The sequence below is a fragment of the Vanessa cardui genome, chromosome Z (assembly GCF_905220365.1).
Source record: "Vanessa cardui chromosome Z, ilVanCard2.1, whole genome shotgun sequence".
In the NCBI taxonomy this organism is placed as follows: domain Eukaryota; kingdom Metazoa; phylum Arthropoda; class Insecta; order Lepidoptera; family Nymphalidae; genus Vanessa; species Vanessa cardui.
Window position 1 is genome coordinate 1,595,917 of NC_061154.1, and position 20,425 is coordinate 1,616,341.

Sequence of the window (20,425 nt, forward strand, 5' to 3'; positions counted from 1 at the left end):
TGTAATCCATTTTAAAATAAGAAATCTAATTGGCTTAGTAAGAAATATTCTACCGCCAAATATAACTTGTCTTTTTGTCTTCCGATTTAGTATCACGCCTCAAGTATGACGCCTTAGGTACTTCAAACCGGTGGTAGCTTCCCTTAATATAGTTTGTTAAATGATGATTTAAAAGTGCTTGTAAAGGCCTACTTAAATAAAGTATATTTTGATTATAATTCCCAATGCACAGTGCTGTGATGTATAAAATGATTAATATTTCTTAAGGTTTCAATGTACATATTATGTACATATATTGACAATTGTGATTCAAAGGAGAAGGCCTTAGCCCAGTGGCACATAGCGTTACTTTTTATACACAGGTAAGCAAGTAAGTAAGTAAAAGAATGACTCTTAAGGTTTGGATTTTATTAAAGAGTGCTGCTCCAATGCGGGTAGTGGGATATACATGTCGTTAGTATTAGGCAGGTAGGATATATGTAGGTTTCCTCCACTGCTCGAGCACGATCTATCATATTTTATATTCGTTACTTTATTCCTGAACATTAAAAATAGTAAATCTTTACATTCGCTTATATAATCCTTAACATTAAAAATAATAAATATGGACGAAAAGGAATTTAACAGTATTAAATCGATGCATATTGTACCTTTTTTAATGTTAAAACATAAGTTATAAACGAAACCGCGCTAAAAGCTAGTGTTAATCTCAAGCAATAAAGCGCTGCGTAAAGCGAACTTGAAACATTATTTACGACTGTGTATTGTTCATTGAGTTCGAATTTGATTGCCGATATGTGTCAACTGCCGGAAACTCATTGATAGGTTTAACGTCAGAAATAGTGGGTTTGATACCCGGAGTAAATTGTGCGGTCATTAATGCCGTCCGGTCTGGCTTGCACTTAATTACTATTTTCGGAGTACGAAAGACTGGATTTGTGGATTGATTTTTTTCAAGACTTGGTGCCCTAGCTTCGCCAGTTTTAATATTTTATACAAATGGTGTTCGATGGGTCCAAAAAGAGCTGCCTGTGGGTTTTGTAGGTGGTTCATGCCGCTAACAATTTTAAATTCCCAAAATTTAAATTTGATTGAGGTCTATGAGAATTTGATGGGATTTTCTGATATACTTAGTAAAACCTCGTAGTTTAGCGATTGACAATGCTTCAGAGCTTCGGTTATACGCAAAGCTTTAGACCGTGTCTCTGAACTTCTGTCTCTGTAAATTCTGAGGATTATCCTACTGGTTATTTTTTGCGGACCTAAACGTTACAAGTAGTGGAGTGCAATTACAGTATCCTGTCGCAGCAGTAGCTCAGGCTTATAGTTCGTTAGGTTCGGTTAAGTTAGTTAAAGTACTATAAAAGCATCACTTCATTTTATTTCAATAATGACTTCTAAAGTAAAGCAATAGTTGGTTCATGTCCTACTATATCGATATATTTTAAATGTAAATAAATTAACGCAAATAGTTCAATGACAAGAAATAAAAATATTTTTTTTAATGTTCCGAATGAATAATAGCAATGACATAAAATAATGTTAGTAAGAATTTTATTTAAAACAGTATACAGTGAGAAAGTAATATGACGTTTGCTTAAAAGAACTTAATTCCAAGAATATTGAGAGTATCGAAGAGCGTAAAACGTCACTTTGCACGTCACTCGTGAAATTTTGACAGCTGAGTTTACTCACGTGATTTTGACAGATGTATACTATAAAATTTAGTAATTACTAAAGCTTCTGTCACATTCGTGTTCTGGGGTGAGATTCGAGTTTCTGATAACAGAATAGCCCTACATTTTTCTCGTTTCCGTCTTATGTGCAAATATCAAAATTACTTTAAATGCCATTCGATTAGTTGATTTTGCTGCCTTTGCATTTTATATCGAACTAGGGATGATTACAATATGCCGTGGTAGACTCAAAACAGTGGCATAATTGGTAGTCTGCCTTACTACACCTTTTCATTTGTGGTGTACAAATTATAGCTGATAAAAAAGCGTGGAATCAATACCTGTTGACTTCCAGGCAGGATATATCAATTTAAAAAATTGTATTGACTATCATGACTTTGTATTTTTTAAATGTTGAAAAAGAGTAACTACTGAGTTTCTTGCCGGTACTTCTCAGTAGAGTCTTCTTGCCGAACCGGTCGTAGCTTCACTTAATTGTTAAGTGACGATTCAAAAGTGCTTGTAAAAGCCCGCTTGAATAAAAATTTATTTTGATTTTGATAATAGAATTGGCGTCAAGTAGGAACATATATGGGATTAGACGTAGTTGTCGAAATTCAGCTGACATTATTATTATTTTATAACGGCATGCAAGGCGATATGTTTTGTCCGTGCGTCTATTTTAAGCCGATTCTATATGGCTATCAGTCGAGTACGAACAAGAAAACGCATGTCGTCGTTCAATTATAACAAATCAACAATCTGCCTGAAAGTTTAAATAGAACAATACGAGAAGAAATCAAATCATTTGATTGAATTTATTTTATTATTTACTTTTTTATCTGTAACCTTTATTGTTAATATTAATCAGCTACTAATATTATAGATGAAAAATTGTGCTGATTTATTTGTTACCAATTTGAAAAATTAACTGTTGACAATAAAAGTAACTATGCATCAGAGATGAAAAGCTACTCCTATAAGGACAAATTTACAGTAGAACTATTCAGTAAGTAAAAATTCGAAACTCACTCACTTACCACAGTACACCAGCGTGAAAAGTGTAATGTGAAATTGTGATATGCGTCTTGACTGTCAACGTCTCACAGGTGAAATTGACTTCTCACATAATAGCATAGCAACCCTTAAATAACTAAATAGAAAAGAAATTATAAGATATAAACTATAAAATATAATTAATGATTATAAAATAATTCGTGCAACAGCGTCACTGCGATACCGTGGCACTACTTACTCCCTTTATTAACTACTGAGTTAAAACTACTTAATCTTCCAATAGTTAAGAGTTAAAATCCAAGAAAGTATTATTTGTGTTTACAGTCTATTATCGCATCGATAGAAATTCATTCACAGAGATACTAATTCTCTCTATTTTAAATCTTCGAATTTTTGAACAAATTTAAAGACACAATATCTTCATAAAACAACATGATTATTGATATAATTTAAAATTTCTACAATTCTGGCAGTTAATTTAGAAGCAGAACAATTTCAATTCTATATAATAAAACTGATGTTATGGAATGCTCATTTCAAACAAACGATGAATGCCGTCTGCATTTTTACGCGATTAACAAACGATGCACGATACATTCCCCGTACACATATAGCGCTGTTTGATTAAAATATAATTTCAATATATATACTTATATAAAGATTCAAGGCATAAGGGACATAACAGTTACAGACTCCATGTATGAACACACACAACACTGAAAATAAGAAGAAAAACGTCTGATTGATCAAAAATATTTAAGAAGAAGAAGAAATATAATGGATAACAAGAGCTGCCGCATTAGCTAGGGCCCGGATTAGCAGGAGTTAATTGTATGTATTTCGATACAGCACTTGAACTTTGTCTTTCAATAGTCATTTCAGAAGCGAGTATTTACATCGCGTTACCTCAATGAATTACGTAAGGAATTAAATCTTCTATTTTCTATTGAATGAGGTAACGCCCTTTTATAATGCATTGTTGCAAAAAAACTACCAAACCTTTAATTGTAAAACTTCACTACACGGCGTGTTTTGTGGTTTTATTCGCTTTATAAATTGATTGCCGTAACAATCATGACTTGTTTCATTGTTTCTTGCTCTCTGGCTTACGAAAACTAATATCCTTTAAAATGGCGTTTACGTCGTTTTTTGTCAAATAAAAATAAATCTGCTTGGAAATTAAAAATCGAATTCCAGGTTATAAGAAATTCTGATACAAACAGACGTAATGTTCTGCTTTAACATCTGTTAAGAGTTCTTAAATTCGACGGTAATATATCGATCGTAAATTATAACCGCGGGCTAAAGCTAGTGTAACATAATTAGACGCTTGCTTTATTGTAACGCGATACGTTATAGGCGTTAGTTACTTACGGCTGTCGGCTACACGAGATTTCCGACCCTATTATGTTTACACTTGGCATATAAAACGGTTATGAATTGTTTTAAACGTTAATCCATTAAATTTAGCCAAATAATTAACCAAAAATACCACTTAGAAACTAAGGTTTAAATAGCCAAAGCAATGGTATATGACGTATTAAGGCGTAAATTAATATCGGTGCAACAATTTGTCTAACGCGAAGTATTTGTTTACAATTTATCTCGTACTCAAAGATAGAACGACGTCGTATGTATATACACACAGGTTACCTTACAGTGTATTCAAAGATATTCTGTAACATTTATATTGTGAAATATTAAGAATCTTAATTTTTACCAGTTTTCTTTGTATGAGTGTATCTATGTGTGTGTGTGTGTGTATTGTGTATATGAAAGCTAATTTCGAGTTTGAAGTTTTTGGGTTTTATAATTCGATTAGATAATTAACACTAATACCAATTTTCTTAATCCACGTTTGGACAAGGCTTATCTATATTGTAATACTAATACATTATTCCAATAGATATGTTATGTTTAAAATCGGATCTTGTGGACAACTTAGTACAGATACATTTTCATATACACCAAAAGGTCCTCGGCGTTTATTTCCGAAGCGGTCATAGTTTTTATCGATAAGCAAGTATAACGCTCATTATAATTAAAAAGGATTTTTAACTTTACTATTTAATAAAATATGGACCTACCAAGAATATTTATAGTAACACTAACTTACCTAACGTACATTCAAATAAAACTTATTTTATTATGATTATTTCAAACAATTCTATAGATATTTTAACAAAAAGAATAATATATACATACATAGGTAGTATTATTGAATATTTGCCATTAAGCAACAAAGAGAAACTTCCTCGATATTAACAGCAGTTTTGTGGTTTTTATTGTGAGTACGAAATGAATTGTTTAAAAATTGAGAATATTTTGACAAATTGAATGGGAACTACTGTATTCCAATTCAATTTGCCAAGCAAACAAAACCTATGAAATACAGTACAACCTACTCTCTTTATCAAACAATTCAATTTTATAAAGCAAAATTATACATACCTAATAAATATATTTATATACATGAATATTCACTTATTAATAAATGAATATAAAATTAAGGTTCAACGTTTAAGTACGTTTAATAATTGATCACGTAGGCCTATATAAAAAGAGTTACCCACATTTGGTAAGCAATCCCCTCTTTTAAGAAGACTTGGTACTTTGGTACACGTTAACCAATCGCTGATTAAATGGGTGACAAGCGCGTTACAATATAAATTATGAAGGTTTTAGCATATTAAATGTCAGTGGTGCTCGCTCCATCTTAACCCTTAAGGTTCAAGTAAGTACCATCTTAGTTCTGCCTCTTTGCCTCCAACAAAACAACATGTGGTACTCGCATACTAATACTACTGATTCCTACTGATATATCAGGTACTAAAGTCCTTCTTTTTAATAGACAGTTGGACTAAGACTTTACAAAATATTAAAAAATATCTAATATGACAATAATCAGTGTAGTAAACAATAGTTTATTTTTGCATTCGCCCAATAAAAACAGACTTTCGAAAATTTTAACATGAAGAGAAAATTTGGGACAAGTAGATTCTTATGAATTTTAGCTGTACGATACCAGAAAGAGTTAGTTAAAACATCCAATCACAAGATCGACAAACGGTTAACGCTACAACTATTGGTTGTTATTCAATTACAAGGTCGACAATCGCTAAAACTATTGGTTAGTAATATTGCTAGGTCATACCTGTATGGGGTAAGGTGATTGTGCACATATTGTTATTCGCTAAGCTGTACGATGGCTCATCCTTGGGTTTCAATAGCTCGTGGGTTGACACAGCGTGAATTGACAGCTCCTGTTTGAAGAAAATTAAATATGATCATCAAGTGATAATGTTGAATTTGTAGGACTTTGTGTAGGTCCGTCTGGGTAGGTACCAAACTCTCATTAGATATTCTCCTGGCAAACAGCATTACTCAGTATGGTTGGGTTCCGGGTTGAAAGGTGAGTGTAACTACAGGCACAAGGGACATAACATCTTATCCCCCAAGGTCGGTGGCGCTTTGGTGTAAAATAAGGAAATGTTCATTATTTCTTACGTCAATGTCTATGCGTGGTGGTAACCACTTGCCATCTGTCAGCCAATTTGCCAACAAAATAAAATTGTTATAAAGCATAAATTATAAACAAATTAGTATTTTGATATTTCTATCACCAAAGCGTCGTCTTCACGAAGTCGGTAAGTTGGTGATAAATTTTTCACACATTAATATTTCAATACGTTATCACAAACTTTAAAAAACACATGAACTGAAAGGATCTAGAATGATCTATGAATATTATAATACTATACAATATATCTCTGCAATTTATATCTTTTAGCCGAGAATTCCAAAAAGTGCGAATTGTTCCGAAATTATCTAAATATTTTGGTTAAAGCCCTATAGGGCTGAGGTGACGGCTGACCTTCACCGATAAATATTTATAGACTTCAACCACGAATGCATGAATTCATTAAAAAACAAAGAATTTAATTTTAGTCAATTGTAAGCTGTACCCACCAAATAAACTTGGGTATCCTTTGAGCTTCAATCAATGAAAATGATTTTTCATGTATCGTTAATTCAGAAATAGTCCAATAAAAGGTCAGATGTACCCAAAAACACAGAAGCCTTTATGTATATGCCTACACGTACGTAATAGTATATATTATATCAATTTGTTATTTCTAGGAAACTTTTGAAAAAACGCTAGTAAATAGAACAAAAATATCCCAAATGGAATTAAAAACATTTAAAAAAAATGCAGCTTTTCATACAGTCATCATAATAAATATACCATTGATGACAGGTATGTAATAATACTTTATAAATATATTGTATCATGATATTCTTTTGGTATTAAAACTTTCATTAATATTTCACTGCTGGGAATAAAGGATGTTAGTAGTTTTTTTTTTTCCAATAGGCTATTCTTCTGCGAGTTAGTACATGAACATTTAACATAATTATTCTGTTTGTCATTTTACAGATTATAAAAAAGCGTGGAGTTAATACCCGTTGACTTGCAAGCAGGATATATTAATTTAAATAATTGTATTTAACTTACATGACTTTGTATTTTTTTAATTTTAAAAAAGAGTAACTACTGAGTTTCTTGCCAGTTCTTCTCGGTAGAATCTTCTTTCCGAACTGGTGGTAGCATCACTTAATTGTAAAATGACGATTCAAAAGTTCTTGTAAAAGCCTACTTTAATAATGTTTATGTTGATTTGATTTGTCTGCGATTCTCGATGTTTGGTGAAATTAGTAGAGAATGATGTAATGTATTGTATTGAAACCGATTTGTAACAAACGGACAAAAAGATCAATTACCACATAATTCCTACCCATTTCGGAATGTTACGTGGCGCAAAACATATTACATACACCGAAGTTCATGCAGTTTAAAATATATTATTATAAGTCGAATATTAATAATATTCCATTACATTAGCATTACAGCCGAGATGACACAGTGATTAGAACTTCATTTGTTTTATAATTACTTGCGATATACTAGCTTCGCGATGAAGGGAAACATCATGAGAAAATGCATGTATCGAATTTCAGTGCAATTCTGTCACATGTGTAACCAATCCACATTCAAAGAACACGATGGAATATGTTCCAAACCTTCTTCTCAAAGGAAAAGGAGATCTTAGCCCAATAGTTGAAATATTACAGACTTTTATTATTGTGATCTGGTGACTTACATTTAATTATAGAAAATGGTCACAGTTTTAAAACTAGCTTAAGTATAATTGATCTATTAGATCATCAAACCCATTGTTTCAAAGAAACCATTCTTTTTTACTAACGGTCCCAATTGACTCTGTTAACATAGATTATTACAAATGTATTGATATGATTATTTTTAGTATCAATTACCATTAATTCGTTTTGCCTCATTAACTATATTGATTGATGATTTAATGAAAGCAATTAAATGTATTCCACTAACTCATAAATTTGAAATAAACATGGTAATTGCGATCTAACTAAATAACTTGAACATTGTCACATTATGTACTAGCGGTTTATTTGAATGTAATTTAGAAAGACCAGAAATTGATATGATTATTTTTTGACAAAAACAAAAGGCCTTCTCTATAATCGTATTATATACATATACTTAAAACATAAAAATATTTAAAATCAAAATATTTACTTTATTATTCCCTTTTTGTTTTTTTATAGAATAGGTTGGCGAACCAGCATATGGGCCACCTGATGGTAAGTGGCCACCATCACCCATAGACAATAAGGTTATAAGAAATATTAACTATTTCATTTAATCTTACATCGTCAATGCACCACCAACCTTGGGAACTAAGATGCTACGTCCCTTGTGCCTGTAGTTACACTGGCTCACTCACCCTCCAAACCGAAAATATTTTCAATATTTTAAGTTGCAGAAACCTAAAACGACTTTGAATCGTCATTTACCAAACTATATTAAGTGAAGTTCAGTTCAGAAGGCAGATTTCACGGAGTAGAACGGGCAAGAAACTCAGTTGTTGTTGTTGTTGTTGTTGTTATATATATAGTAATGGATCTTATTTCTGTAATCAGGGCACTACTCAGCTATTCTACCACCAAACAGTAACACTAAGACTACCCCTTGAAAGAACGAAATAGTATTGTTAAATGGCTTGCTATACCCATATCCTTTAAGTGGTTGTGTGAGGTGGTAGCCCACTTCCCATAAATTGCTTCTAGATAGAAGCTTCTACAGAGATAGATTCAATGAAAGATCACACCAGAAATTACAGGGTCAATTTAATAAGAACAATGTACCACGTGACGTTTAATGTACAAAACATTTTAAAATAGGAGCCAAGTTTAATATTATGATATGGCCTTGGTTATTGATTTCAATAACAAAAGAAGTGATATCTAAATGGGTGCCAAGTTCAATGGTCCTGACTTATAACTATACAAAATATCATTTCTTCTTATGACTTAGGAGTATATATTGTAGCCTAAGGTTTGACTTGGCTAATTCTCATAATATTTTCATAAACACAAATTATAATTTATGTTTATAAGTACCGTCACGGTTAACGATACTACGCCTTCATGCTATGAGTATGACTGGAAAGCGTCATCGAAGAGTTTATGATTTTTTGATTATAATATAAGATATACATAGTACGACACAACTTAGATGTAGCATCGGCAAAATTCGTGAAACCTATCACATCTGAATTAAGTAAGCTATCCCAAATTTTCAATATTCATTTCTCATGTGAATATGATCTTTACACAAACGAAATAACTTGTAATATCATGTGACCTAATATATTTGTCAATTCGAAAATCTATAGTGACGAATTGCGTCGAATGGTGCGATACGGAGCTATTTCTATTGGATTCATACATCGGCAGTAGTCGGTTTCATTGAATTTGCTGATGCGACATCTAAGTTGTGTCGTAGGTACTATAAATTTATCTTATTTTACAAAACTTCTTTTAACTTTTTTTTTGTTTACTTATCTATTAATCCATTCAATAATAATCAATTTCGATGTTCTACTGAGCGTAACGTCACGGCTATTTGTTTATTGATACTAAAAACCACAAATTCATCCGCGTATTGCATGATCATTACAATTCTAATCTTTCTACAAATATCGACGGCGTGTTAATAAAATACATTTAAACCTGATTACTGGCTGGCTGTGTATATCTTTTTTTTTTCAATTTTTTAGATAAAAGTGTAATCGGTTTTAGAACGTCATTGGTATGGCTGTATAAAATAATACGAGATTTTTTCCCGCGCAAACGGATTATTAAAAAAAAAAACAAAAGAGTGTCGGGCATGGAACGACAATTTTAAATTAATGTTCTAGCACTTGTGTTATGGAAAATCAGAAGACATGACGGTACCGCATACACCCATACTCAAGACAACATAGAAAAGTAATTAACTTTTTTTAACATCAACTCCGCCGGAAAGCGAACCCGTGATCTCGGAGTGGCATACCCCTGAAAACCTGTGTACACACTACTCGACAACGCTGGTCGTCAAATTTAAAACGTCATTTTTAAAAACTACATTTACTAATACAGATAAAAAACGAAAACGCTACTTTACGATTTAACATGATAACTCACAAAGAACGAGTCTTAAATTTACGCTACACGTATTCTTATAATTTCAGGCGATTTCATTCTTGGTCGAGCGGTGTGTACAGCGGTTTTCATGGGTATCCCACTCCGAGGTCCCGGGTTCAAGTCCCGGCCGAGATGTACAGTATCATTAGTTTTCTGTCTTGTTTTGGGTCTGGGTGTTTGTGGTAACGATACTTCTCATAATCCATAACACAAGTGCTTTAGCTATTTACATTGGGATCAGAGTAATGCTTGTTATTTTGTCTCATATCTCTTTCGATCTCCGCTATTCTTCCGATATTAAACCAGCAACCAGCATTGAATACAAATAATCAACACTTGTACTGACTAAGACGCTTCTTATTTAACTCAGACTAGATCCATAGGCGTCAAAAATACAAATTCCGTCTATATTTTTCTCATGTTAATATCGAATCGAATTTTGAATAGCTAATAAATAAACAGCAATATCTATTTTTGAATACGTGGGATGCTTTCTCCAATCTTGAATGAACGACGGTCGACCCTCTGCGTAATGTGCTTGTAACACCGTCCAATTGGGGAAAGAGTAGCGGGTCTACGTATATATTAAATCAAATATATAAAAACTAGAAATAAATTATTTGTTATAATAATGAGTTCGATTTTTGAAAATCGAATTTAAATTATTTAGTTGATGCATTTAGTGGGCTATGGAATTCGATTTTATGGTTTTCAGAATGACTTCTCAATGCGTGTTTGTATTCTGATACAAACACATACACACAAGATATGTACGTATATTCACAAATCTTTAAAATAATCTTCATCGTAATCGTAAATCGTATCTTTAAAATAAATAAACAAATGATTAGACAATTAAATTGGGTAACCGGTATATTATGCTGTTATTATTAATTCGTTTTTGACTTTCGAATAATAATGAATAGATATTTTTAATTCTTATTTCATACTATATAACATACAAAATTGTATTGCGTCATAAATAAAACATTTAACGGACTTTACAAAATGGCGAGTATCGTTATCTGTAATCAATTTCTGGTGACGTCATAAATATCCGATGACATTGAGAACAGTTCTAAGAATCTAAAACACTTCATTCGGCTCTGTGTAATCTGTGTGTGCGTTACGGACAAGCTCGTACCTATTGTAAATTTGCTGTTTAAAAACATAACTCAGGTTTTGTATTACAAAATTATCGCTCAATAAATAGCTCGGTTAAGTGTAAATGAAAACGGACTAATATTATTCTGTACACATTATATATTTTTAATAGAATATACTGAAGAAAATAAGTAAGACACAAAATCGAAACTGTCTATACATATATTGCTCAGCTTGTTTGTTTCTCTAAATAGCAAAGCGTAAATATTACGAACGAATATATATGTACGTAAAGCTTTTAAATATAATAATATAGTACTACTAATTGATAATACCATTAGTATATTTGTGGCTGAAATCAATTAGCATTAAATTTGAAAAAAGAATCATTATTAAACATGATAATGAATATTACGATTATTAATAATGATAAATATTTTGATGTCAAAATTGTTTTGTAAACATTTATGTACAAAAATTTCTTGTTTTGTATGAGTAAAGTTCGAATTAAAAGTTCACAGCCTAATATTATACAATACAACACGACATCATTTACGAAAGGCAAAAAAAATTAATGCACTTTAAACGCGACGTGTTAGTCTAATTTGATAGAGTCTTAATAACTTAAGAGAGAAACGCTTCGAGTGCGTTGGACGATTGCATGGTTTAAGACTGAGGGGATCCAGATACTATTTAAAAACATGTCACAAATCCTTTCTAAATGTGACAGTATATTAAGAAACAAAAGATCCTTCCTAACTTCAGGCCTCAATATCTTATAGTACAGATTCAGTCTAATATCGCTATTTGTGTTATCCGCTTGCCCGACAACGACGGCTTTAATAAAGAAAGTTAGTTAACTGCGCGGGACGCTTGTGGTAATTGGTGTGCACTATAATATGTGCCTTAATATCATAATTGCATAAGACGCAAAATCTGAAAACAATTTCGACTCGGGATCAATATCTAAACGTGATTTTTGAGTGGAATTATCACCATTGCTAATTTTGTGAAAGTAACTCAATGACTTTTTATTTGCTGTACCCGGGATCGAAGAAAAGACCACATGTCCGATTACGATTCTGTTAGCTAGGCGGTAGACTGAAGAGTAACAGCTTATTCCAACTACAGAAGAATTTAACAACTTGGACATCAATTTTACTTGACGTCATTGGCCCAAATCTTCAATAATCTATAGTATTCTTTATGGGTTTATGATGAAATCTCATTTCGAATATCGACGAATTTACTATTGGTAACGCGTATAAGGAGTTATTTTTTATTTTTAATGAATAGTTAGGCGGACGAGCGTATGGGCCACCTGATGGTAAGTGGTCACCATCACCCATAGACAATGACGCTGTAAGAAATATTAACTATTCCTTACATCGTTAATGCGCCGCCTTGGGCACTAAGATGCTATGTCCCTTGTGCCTGAAGTTACACTGGCTCACTCACCCTTCAGACCGGAACACAACAATACTGCGTACTGTTGTTTAGCGATAGAATATCGGGCGGGCTTGCACAAAGCCCTACAACCAAGGTAAGTGTATATAAAACTATTTTAATATATAATACAGAGGATTAGTACAGCTTAGTTTTGTATATAAATAAAATTAATTATTTTAATTCATTAGTTGCTTATACTATCATAATATAAAACTTAGTTATAACACATGTAATCATTTTAATAATAGAACACCAACATAATACATAAAACTTTTTTTATTACTATCATTTCCATCTAACTTTGTTGGCTTATGTAACACTTATTTTGGTATCAAATCTTTATATTTGTATGTATTTACTATGCTCTACGTTTACCGAAAATATAAATAAAAAGGCGTCAAAAACATGATTGAGAGCAAGCTTGTTTTTCAGAGATAATAGTAGTACATATAATCAAATGGTTTGCCAATAATACTAGAAGACTTCGATTTATTTTATAGGTATTTTCATTCCTTATAATAATTACAATTATTATTGTTGTGAATAATCGAATTCAAATATTAAGAAAAAGTATGGCAAGTCTTGAGTTACGACCGCTCCTGGTATGTCACAATTGAAGTTATACATTAACTGTATTTTATATGAGCTGAGATGGGAAAGCGTTCATCTTAACCGATGATCGCGGGTTCAACCCCAGGCAAGTACCGCTATATATATGTGCTTAATTTGGATTTATAATTCATCTCGTGCTCGGCGTTGAAGCAAAACATCGTGAGGAAACCTGCATGTGTCTAATTTCATCGAAATTCTGCAACATGTGCATTCCACCAACCCGCATTGAAACAGCATAGTAGAATATGTTCCAAACCCTCTCCTTAATGGAAAAGGAGGCCTTATCCCAGTAGTGGGAAATTTACAGGCTGTTACATTACTTTACTTTCTGTAGTTTATTAATTTTAATTATTCTATAAAAGGGCACCCGACAGTGTTAAAAAAATTCTATGATTCTTTCTTCTGATTGTATTCTGTTTGTGTATGAATTAATAAATAATTACCAAAAGTTCATCATTTAATTTCAGCGTCTCAAATCACTTCATTTCAGAATTCCTGGTTGAATAAATTCAATATATTATAACTTACTTAAACCAGTTCCAAGCAAACTTTACTATAATATATCTCATTTGCTCTGTAATTATAAAATATTCAATAGTTTATTCAAATTAGTTTGTATGTTAATTTATGAACGTATGCATTTTTAATTTACATTGAATGTTATGTAAATGTATAATTCTTTACATGACTCCTCTCCCTTTCAGGAGAAAGTTAGTAGTATATTTATTAAATAGTAAATTATTTGCTACGCATTAGCAAATAATTTACTATTTTGTTTTTTTTTAAATATATAAATACAAAAAAATCTTTATTGCTTAGTACTCTTTTTGGTGGAATACGGAGTAAATTAGAAGATAAAAGCATTTAAGCGTTCTAAAATAAATAACAAAGTCAAATATTTTTATTATAAAAATTCGAATATTTATACTTTATGTTATCAGTTTGAAAATGCAAGACCAATTCTTTAAGGCAGATATGACTCAGGCCCTCCGCTGACGATAGATCGGATGTCAACGCCACATGAGTACGTTACATTTATAAGGCATAGCCTACTATATAGCGAGCGATTCCATACATCGGAATTATATTATGAACTAAAGAACTATTTTTCCAAAATTTTAATTATAACATAGAGTGTTTTACGAGGAAATGTTTTGTGTACGGAAAAAAAAACAGTTCGTGTTTACATAACATATAAATTATTTTATATTTCATACACAGTGCCGGTACAAATGGATTGTTTTATTCTATAACGCAGTATGATAATCAAAAATCAAAATCAAAATAAACTTTATTCAAGTAGGCTTTCACAAGCACTTTTGAATCGTCATTTTACAATTAAGTGAAGCTTTCCGGTTCGGAAAGTATATTCTACCGAGAAGAACCGGCAAGAAATTCAGTAGTTTATCTTTTTCAACATTTAATAAATACAGTCATGTTAGTTAAATACAATTATGTACGTATGTTTATCCTGCCTGGAAGTCAAATCAATAAATTCAAATGTTTTTTAGTAATTTTACAGTCAAATAATGTTTTATTATATTTCATAATTATTCATCGATCAAAACATTGTGAGTCACTTACAACTTTACTGTCACAAACCAAAAGTGTCTGAAGATAAATTTGTATTTAATAATTTAAACTCAAACAAACTTTAATCAGTGTAGAAGCATTACACTTTATTATTGATGGTCAAATTAAGCACTACCACCGGTTCGGAAAAAGAAACACCTGAGAAGAGAAAGAAATGTAATCAAATTCACACACAACGTATTAGAAAAAATAAAAAAAATTATAAAGTGATTTTTTTTATTAATTTATGTATCCATTCAAAATCTCAACACTCAAATATCTTGAAGAAATTGCATTAGATATCAGAAACGAACACTGGGTTCATAAAATCAACCTTTACTTTGATAAAACTTTAGAAAAATGACAGCACACCACAATGTATGATTATCTAATGTTAATATTAATCAATGATAAAAATAAATAATAATAAATAATGCCATAGTTTATTTATATAATTTCAATTTTAAATTTCGAACTTTTATTATTACTTTACAGTTATTAAAATAACAAGACAATTTTGTAAGAAAGGCACACATGTTACTTTCTAATAAATAAACTTCGTATATTTATCAAAATAAAGTGGACAAAATCTTTGTTAATATCACTTTTAAAATATTTTAATTTGAATACATTTAACTAATGAAATAACTAATTATAACGCAAAATAAGAGGTTTTCGAGATAAAGCCGAACACATGAATATAATCGAAAAGAGGACATCGCCCGCCGCTTCCCTCTTACGCCGAAGTTTTAGCTTTTTGACAGAGTCAGCTATATCGGAGCTGATTTGTACGCAACAGCTGCGCGTGCGCACCTATTAACCGCTGATACATGTTTGTCAGGCGGCTATTAGGGAGAAAGAGATAAAATTTAAGAATCATTTATATGTGAGCGAGATCGATTCACTTCTCCGATTCGACCATATTTATTTGCTGAAGCATGACACTCCAGAAAATATCCCTGTGAAAAATTTCAAACTGGTTTATATAAACGACGTTGACAGACCATTTCTCTTTTCTATATAAAGATATATTGGTCAAGGAACGTTCGATATCATTTCGAATTTCGAACGTTTCATTTTATTTTACAGATATATCTGTAATTTGTTTCTATTATGACTAATTGATAGTGATAGAAGTGACTAATTATATCGGTGATATTTCTTATATTTATACACCGGTCTTATCTCATTACTTAAGAGTTATGAAATCCATAACCGTCCTCAATGAGATTTCATTTAAGCTCAATAGAAATATTCAAATGACATGATGATTCCTGAGATTAACGCAATCAAACTAATATCATATAAATATAGATATAATTAATTCAAAACGATACCGCGAATGTTATTTAAAATGAATATATTTATAATTGCATTACTGATATAATAATATATCCGTTCATTCATTAAAGAGATTTTATCGTTAATTTAATTATAAAAATAGCAACTAAAATATTGACAAATTAATTAAAGCTCTAACGAGCATTTGTGTCGCCACTGGGCTTAATATAATCTGTCCATAATTTGTACTAAATTTTTGTTGTAATACTAAAATGATAATCAGGAAACGATGCCTCTGAAATGGTTTACTAAATCGCTACATTTGAAAATGTTACAGTAAATATTTTTGGTTTTTTTTGCGAGCCCAATTTAAGAAATTTGTATTTTGATAAAATAGATAAGAACTCGTTTCATATTTAATGAAAAATAGGTCTTAATTAAGGTTGGTTCACTTAAGGTAGTTCGGTAACTGTTAACTGTATATGAAAAAAAATAGACGAATTGATAACCTGCCTTTTGAAGTCGGTTGAAAAAGAAGAGTATATATCGCCAGTTTTAACAAATTGTAATATTTCAAAGTAAAATTGCATTTTGTTTCAGCAAATTCAATATATTTTTATTGAAAAAGTTATTTTGTATCGTCTAAGGTTACCACCGGTTCTGAATGTTATTATACATATGAGCTGAACCCATGGAAAAAATATATACATTCATAGTAAATGAGAATGCTGTCCATGATTTTTGAAATACTCTGTTACAAGAACATTGAATATGAACAACTTTTACACGTTAAATTTACTTCTTACTCTTAACAAGTTAATTAACTTACAAATATGTGTAATTTGCACATTTAGAATCGAAAAACCACTTACTGATAAAACACGAAATCTTAGAAACTATACATATAATGAATTTGGAATGTCTGTTTGTAATATTAAAATAGCCTTTTACTCAATGCGTATGTATTTATACACGGTACATATACTAAAATAACATTTTTTACAATTTTTGTTTGTTTGTTCCGGCTAATCTCTGTAACGGCTGGACCGATTTTGACGGGAATATCACTGGCAGATACTGATATAACAGGTAACTTAGGCAACAATAATATTTTTTTTTGTTATAGGTCGCGGGCACAGCTAATATCTAATATAAACGTGAGATTTGGCAGGTTCCTTATATTGTGCTGTGTGTTCCTTATCCTTAGCGGATATCTATCCGCCAAGAATTCACGAAACTCTACCTAAGGGAGTAAATTATTATACTTGGTGGTAGGGCTTTGTGCAAGCCCGTCTGGGTTGGTACCACCCACTAATCAGTTATTCTACCGCCAAATAATTAGTACTCAGTATTGTTGTGTTCCAGTCTGAAGAGTGAGTGAGCCAGTGTAACTACAGGCATAAGGGACATAACATCTTAGTTCCCAAGGTTGGTGGCACATTGACGATGTAAGGAATAGTTAATATTTCTTCCAGCGTCATTGTCTATGGGCGATGGTGACCACTTACCATGAGGTGGCCCATATGATCGTCCGCCAACATATACCATAAAAAAATGGGCATTGGAGGTTCATTTTTTATTTATTCAAACACGCATTTATTAATTGGTTTTATTTGAATATAAATGAATTATATCATGAAAAGTTTTGCTGCTGCGTCCCCTGACGACAATTGACGTGTACGTTATCCAATTAGCAATAACCTTAGCATCTTAGCAAACTCTGCCTCACGTTCGAATAAAGCATACAGATACTGTGTTAACCAAGTTATCTAAGTCGTGCCTTTCTACTGACGCATCCAGTGTATCTCACAGAATGTATCTATGGGCGGAGATGAACTAACCGTCAGCTCTAGTGGATACTAGATCTATCTTGTCTTTTGTCATGGACCAATCGTCCAATCAAAATACAAAATTGGTGACACGATATCACAAAGATAAATACGATTATGAAAAGATTATTTTTTCGAATGATTAGAGCAGCCATTTTACGCCGAAGATATCATATCAAGGATGTCATCAATGGCTGGATAATACTTGATTGTAGAACACTGCCCATCGTAGCTTCATTATATTATTAATAATTGACGTCAAAAATCTCTGTCCAATAATATTAGCCATAAGTTCGACAATACGAAAATTAACCTACTAACGCCTCTATCTATCTCATCTACTGGTTCAAAAATAACTATATAGATATATAGATATATATATATATATAGACATAACTTAAACTCTTCTGAATATTACATAGACATAACTTTATGATTATGATGAAATGTATGTTTAAGCATCTAAAATTAGAACCTTTTCGTTTTAATGAAGTTAGTTAAAAAATATTGTCTATCTTAAATTCTTGGTATATTATTATATTTAATTTTATATAGTCGTATACAATATATGTGATTATAAATACTTATTACTATAGAAATCCGTTATTTATGAATCGATTTGGAATGTAATTCTTTGAAATGAATGAAAAAAATATCACATATTTTTTATATTTTGTCTTAGTACTATTTGAAGTCGTTTGGTTTTAATGAAAACGTTATTTAGTGGTGACTTGTTAAACAGTGTATTGTCTTCTTCTTTTGAATATCAAACCAATGATAATAATGGAAAGAGAAAAATATATTTTTAATTATACAAAACTACAATTAATGTTTTATAAAGTACATAGTTCGTATCTTTTTTGTGGTATAGATTGGTCGACGATCATATGGGCCATCTGATGGTAAGTGGTCACCATCACCCGTAGACAATGAAGCTGTAAGAAAGATTAACTATTCCTTATATCGTCAACATGCCACCAACCTTGATAACTAAGATATTATGTCCTTGTGCCTGTAGTTATACTGACTCACACTCCCTTCAAACCGGAACACAACAATAGTAGTCAGTATTGTTTATTAATTAACATTAGTATAGTTATTGTCAGTACTGTTATTTGGCGGTAAAATAATTGATAATAATGAGTGAGTGGTACCTACCCAGACGGGCTTGCACAAAACCCTACCACCAAGTATGTCGAAGTAAAGTCTTCGTGGCTGAATAGACCCATACCGTATTACTGCGTACATATTTAATAAACTTTGATTAAAGTTTATTACTTACATTAAACGAATAATTACGCATTCGAACAATTCAACGAAATATATAATTTAGTATTGAAACAGATCGTTGTGGAATCTGATATGCGATATTTTGTTTTAATTATTAATCAAACCAGTCTTGATACTGATGTAATTTTTTTATTGTTTTACTATAATTTTTTAAACATATATAAACTGTTAGTCATTTTGAAGACAACTGTATTTCACTATTCTTGTGACATCACTACATAGTATAGAATAAAGTCGCTTACTGCTGTCTGTCCCGTATGCTTAGATCTTTAAAATTACGCAACTGATTTTGATGCGGTCTTTTTAATAGATAGAGTGATTCGAGGGAAAGGTTTTTGAACAATAGACATTGACAATATAGTAATGAAACATTAATAATTTTAGTAGTTTCTAATACGATGTAAATGAACAAATTCTCTATTATGTTTAGTATCAATATTGCACCCGTGCGAAGCCGGGGCGGATCGCTTGTATCGAACAAGTTCAACGAGTTTCTTACAATTAATATGAAAAGTGTTATAAATAAATATTTCTGTACAAAAAATATCAACAACGTGTACATAGTGACGAGGAGACACTCGACTGCGGGGTAGGATTAAACAAAAATAGATTTGTAATTAATGGCCGTTTGAGCCCACAATCTTATAGCGAGTATTCGAGATTTTCATTTAAACGATTATAATAAAAACAACTTCATATCGTATTGATGCAATTTTTTTCATTAAAATATGTGTGAAGGTTAAACTTTCTTTTATTTTGTTTTACGATCTTCATGGAAACATTACGAGACCGTTTAGCGCTTGATAAATTATTGTTTTTTTTTTTTGTTACTAATTATTAAATGTTGTATATTTTTTATTATTTGGGCTCTGTATAAGTACGTCTGGATATGTTACCTCCCACTTGCCAGTCTAGCTCCGATATTTTAATACTTTATATTCGTTACATAAGGGATTTTTCTTGTTGCTTAATAGCGGTTTCTAAGAAATTATAATAGTTCCAAAGGCGTTGGTAATTAGCAAACATTTA

General features: G+C 31.4%; 1 protein-coding gene across 3 annotated transcripts in view; it reads right to left on the reverse strand.

Annotated features, from left to right (window-relative positions):
* Positions 1-20,425, reverse strand: part of LOC124543246 (forkhead box protein L2-like) — a 112,850-nt gene that overhangs the window by 60,122 nt on the left and 32,303 nt on the right. For all 3 annotated transcript variants that reach the window (XM_047121389.1, XM_047121388.1, XM_047121390.1), the window contains exon 3: positions 5,848-5,956. In XM_047121389.1, the coding sequence (XP_046977345.1) occupies positions 5,848-5,956 (109 nt within the window). The remainder of the gene's footprint in view (positions 1-5,847; positions 5,957-20,425) is intronic.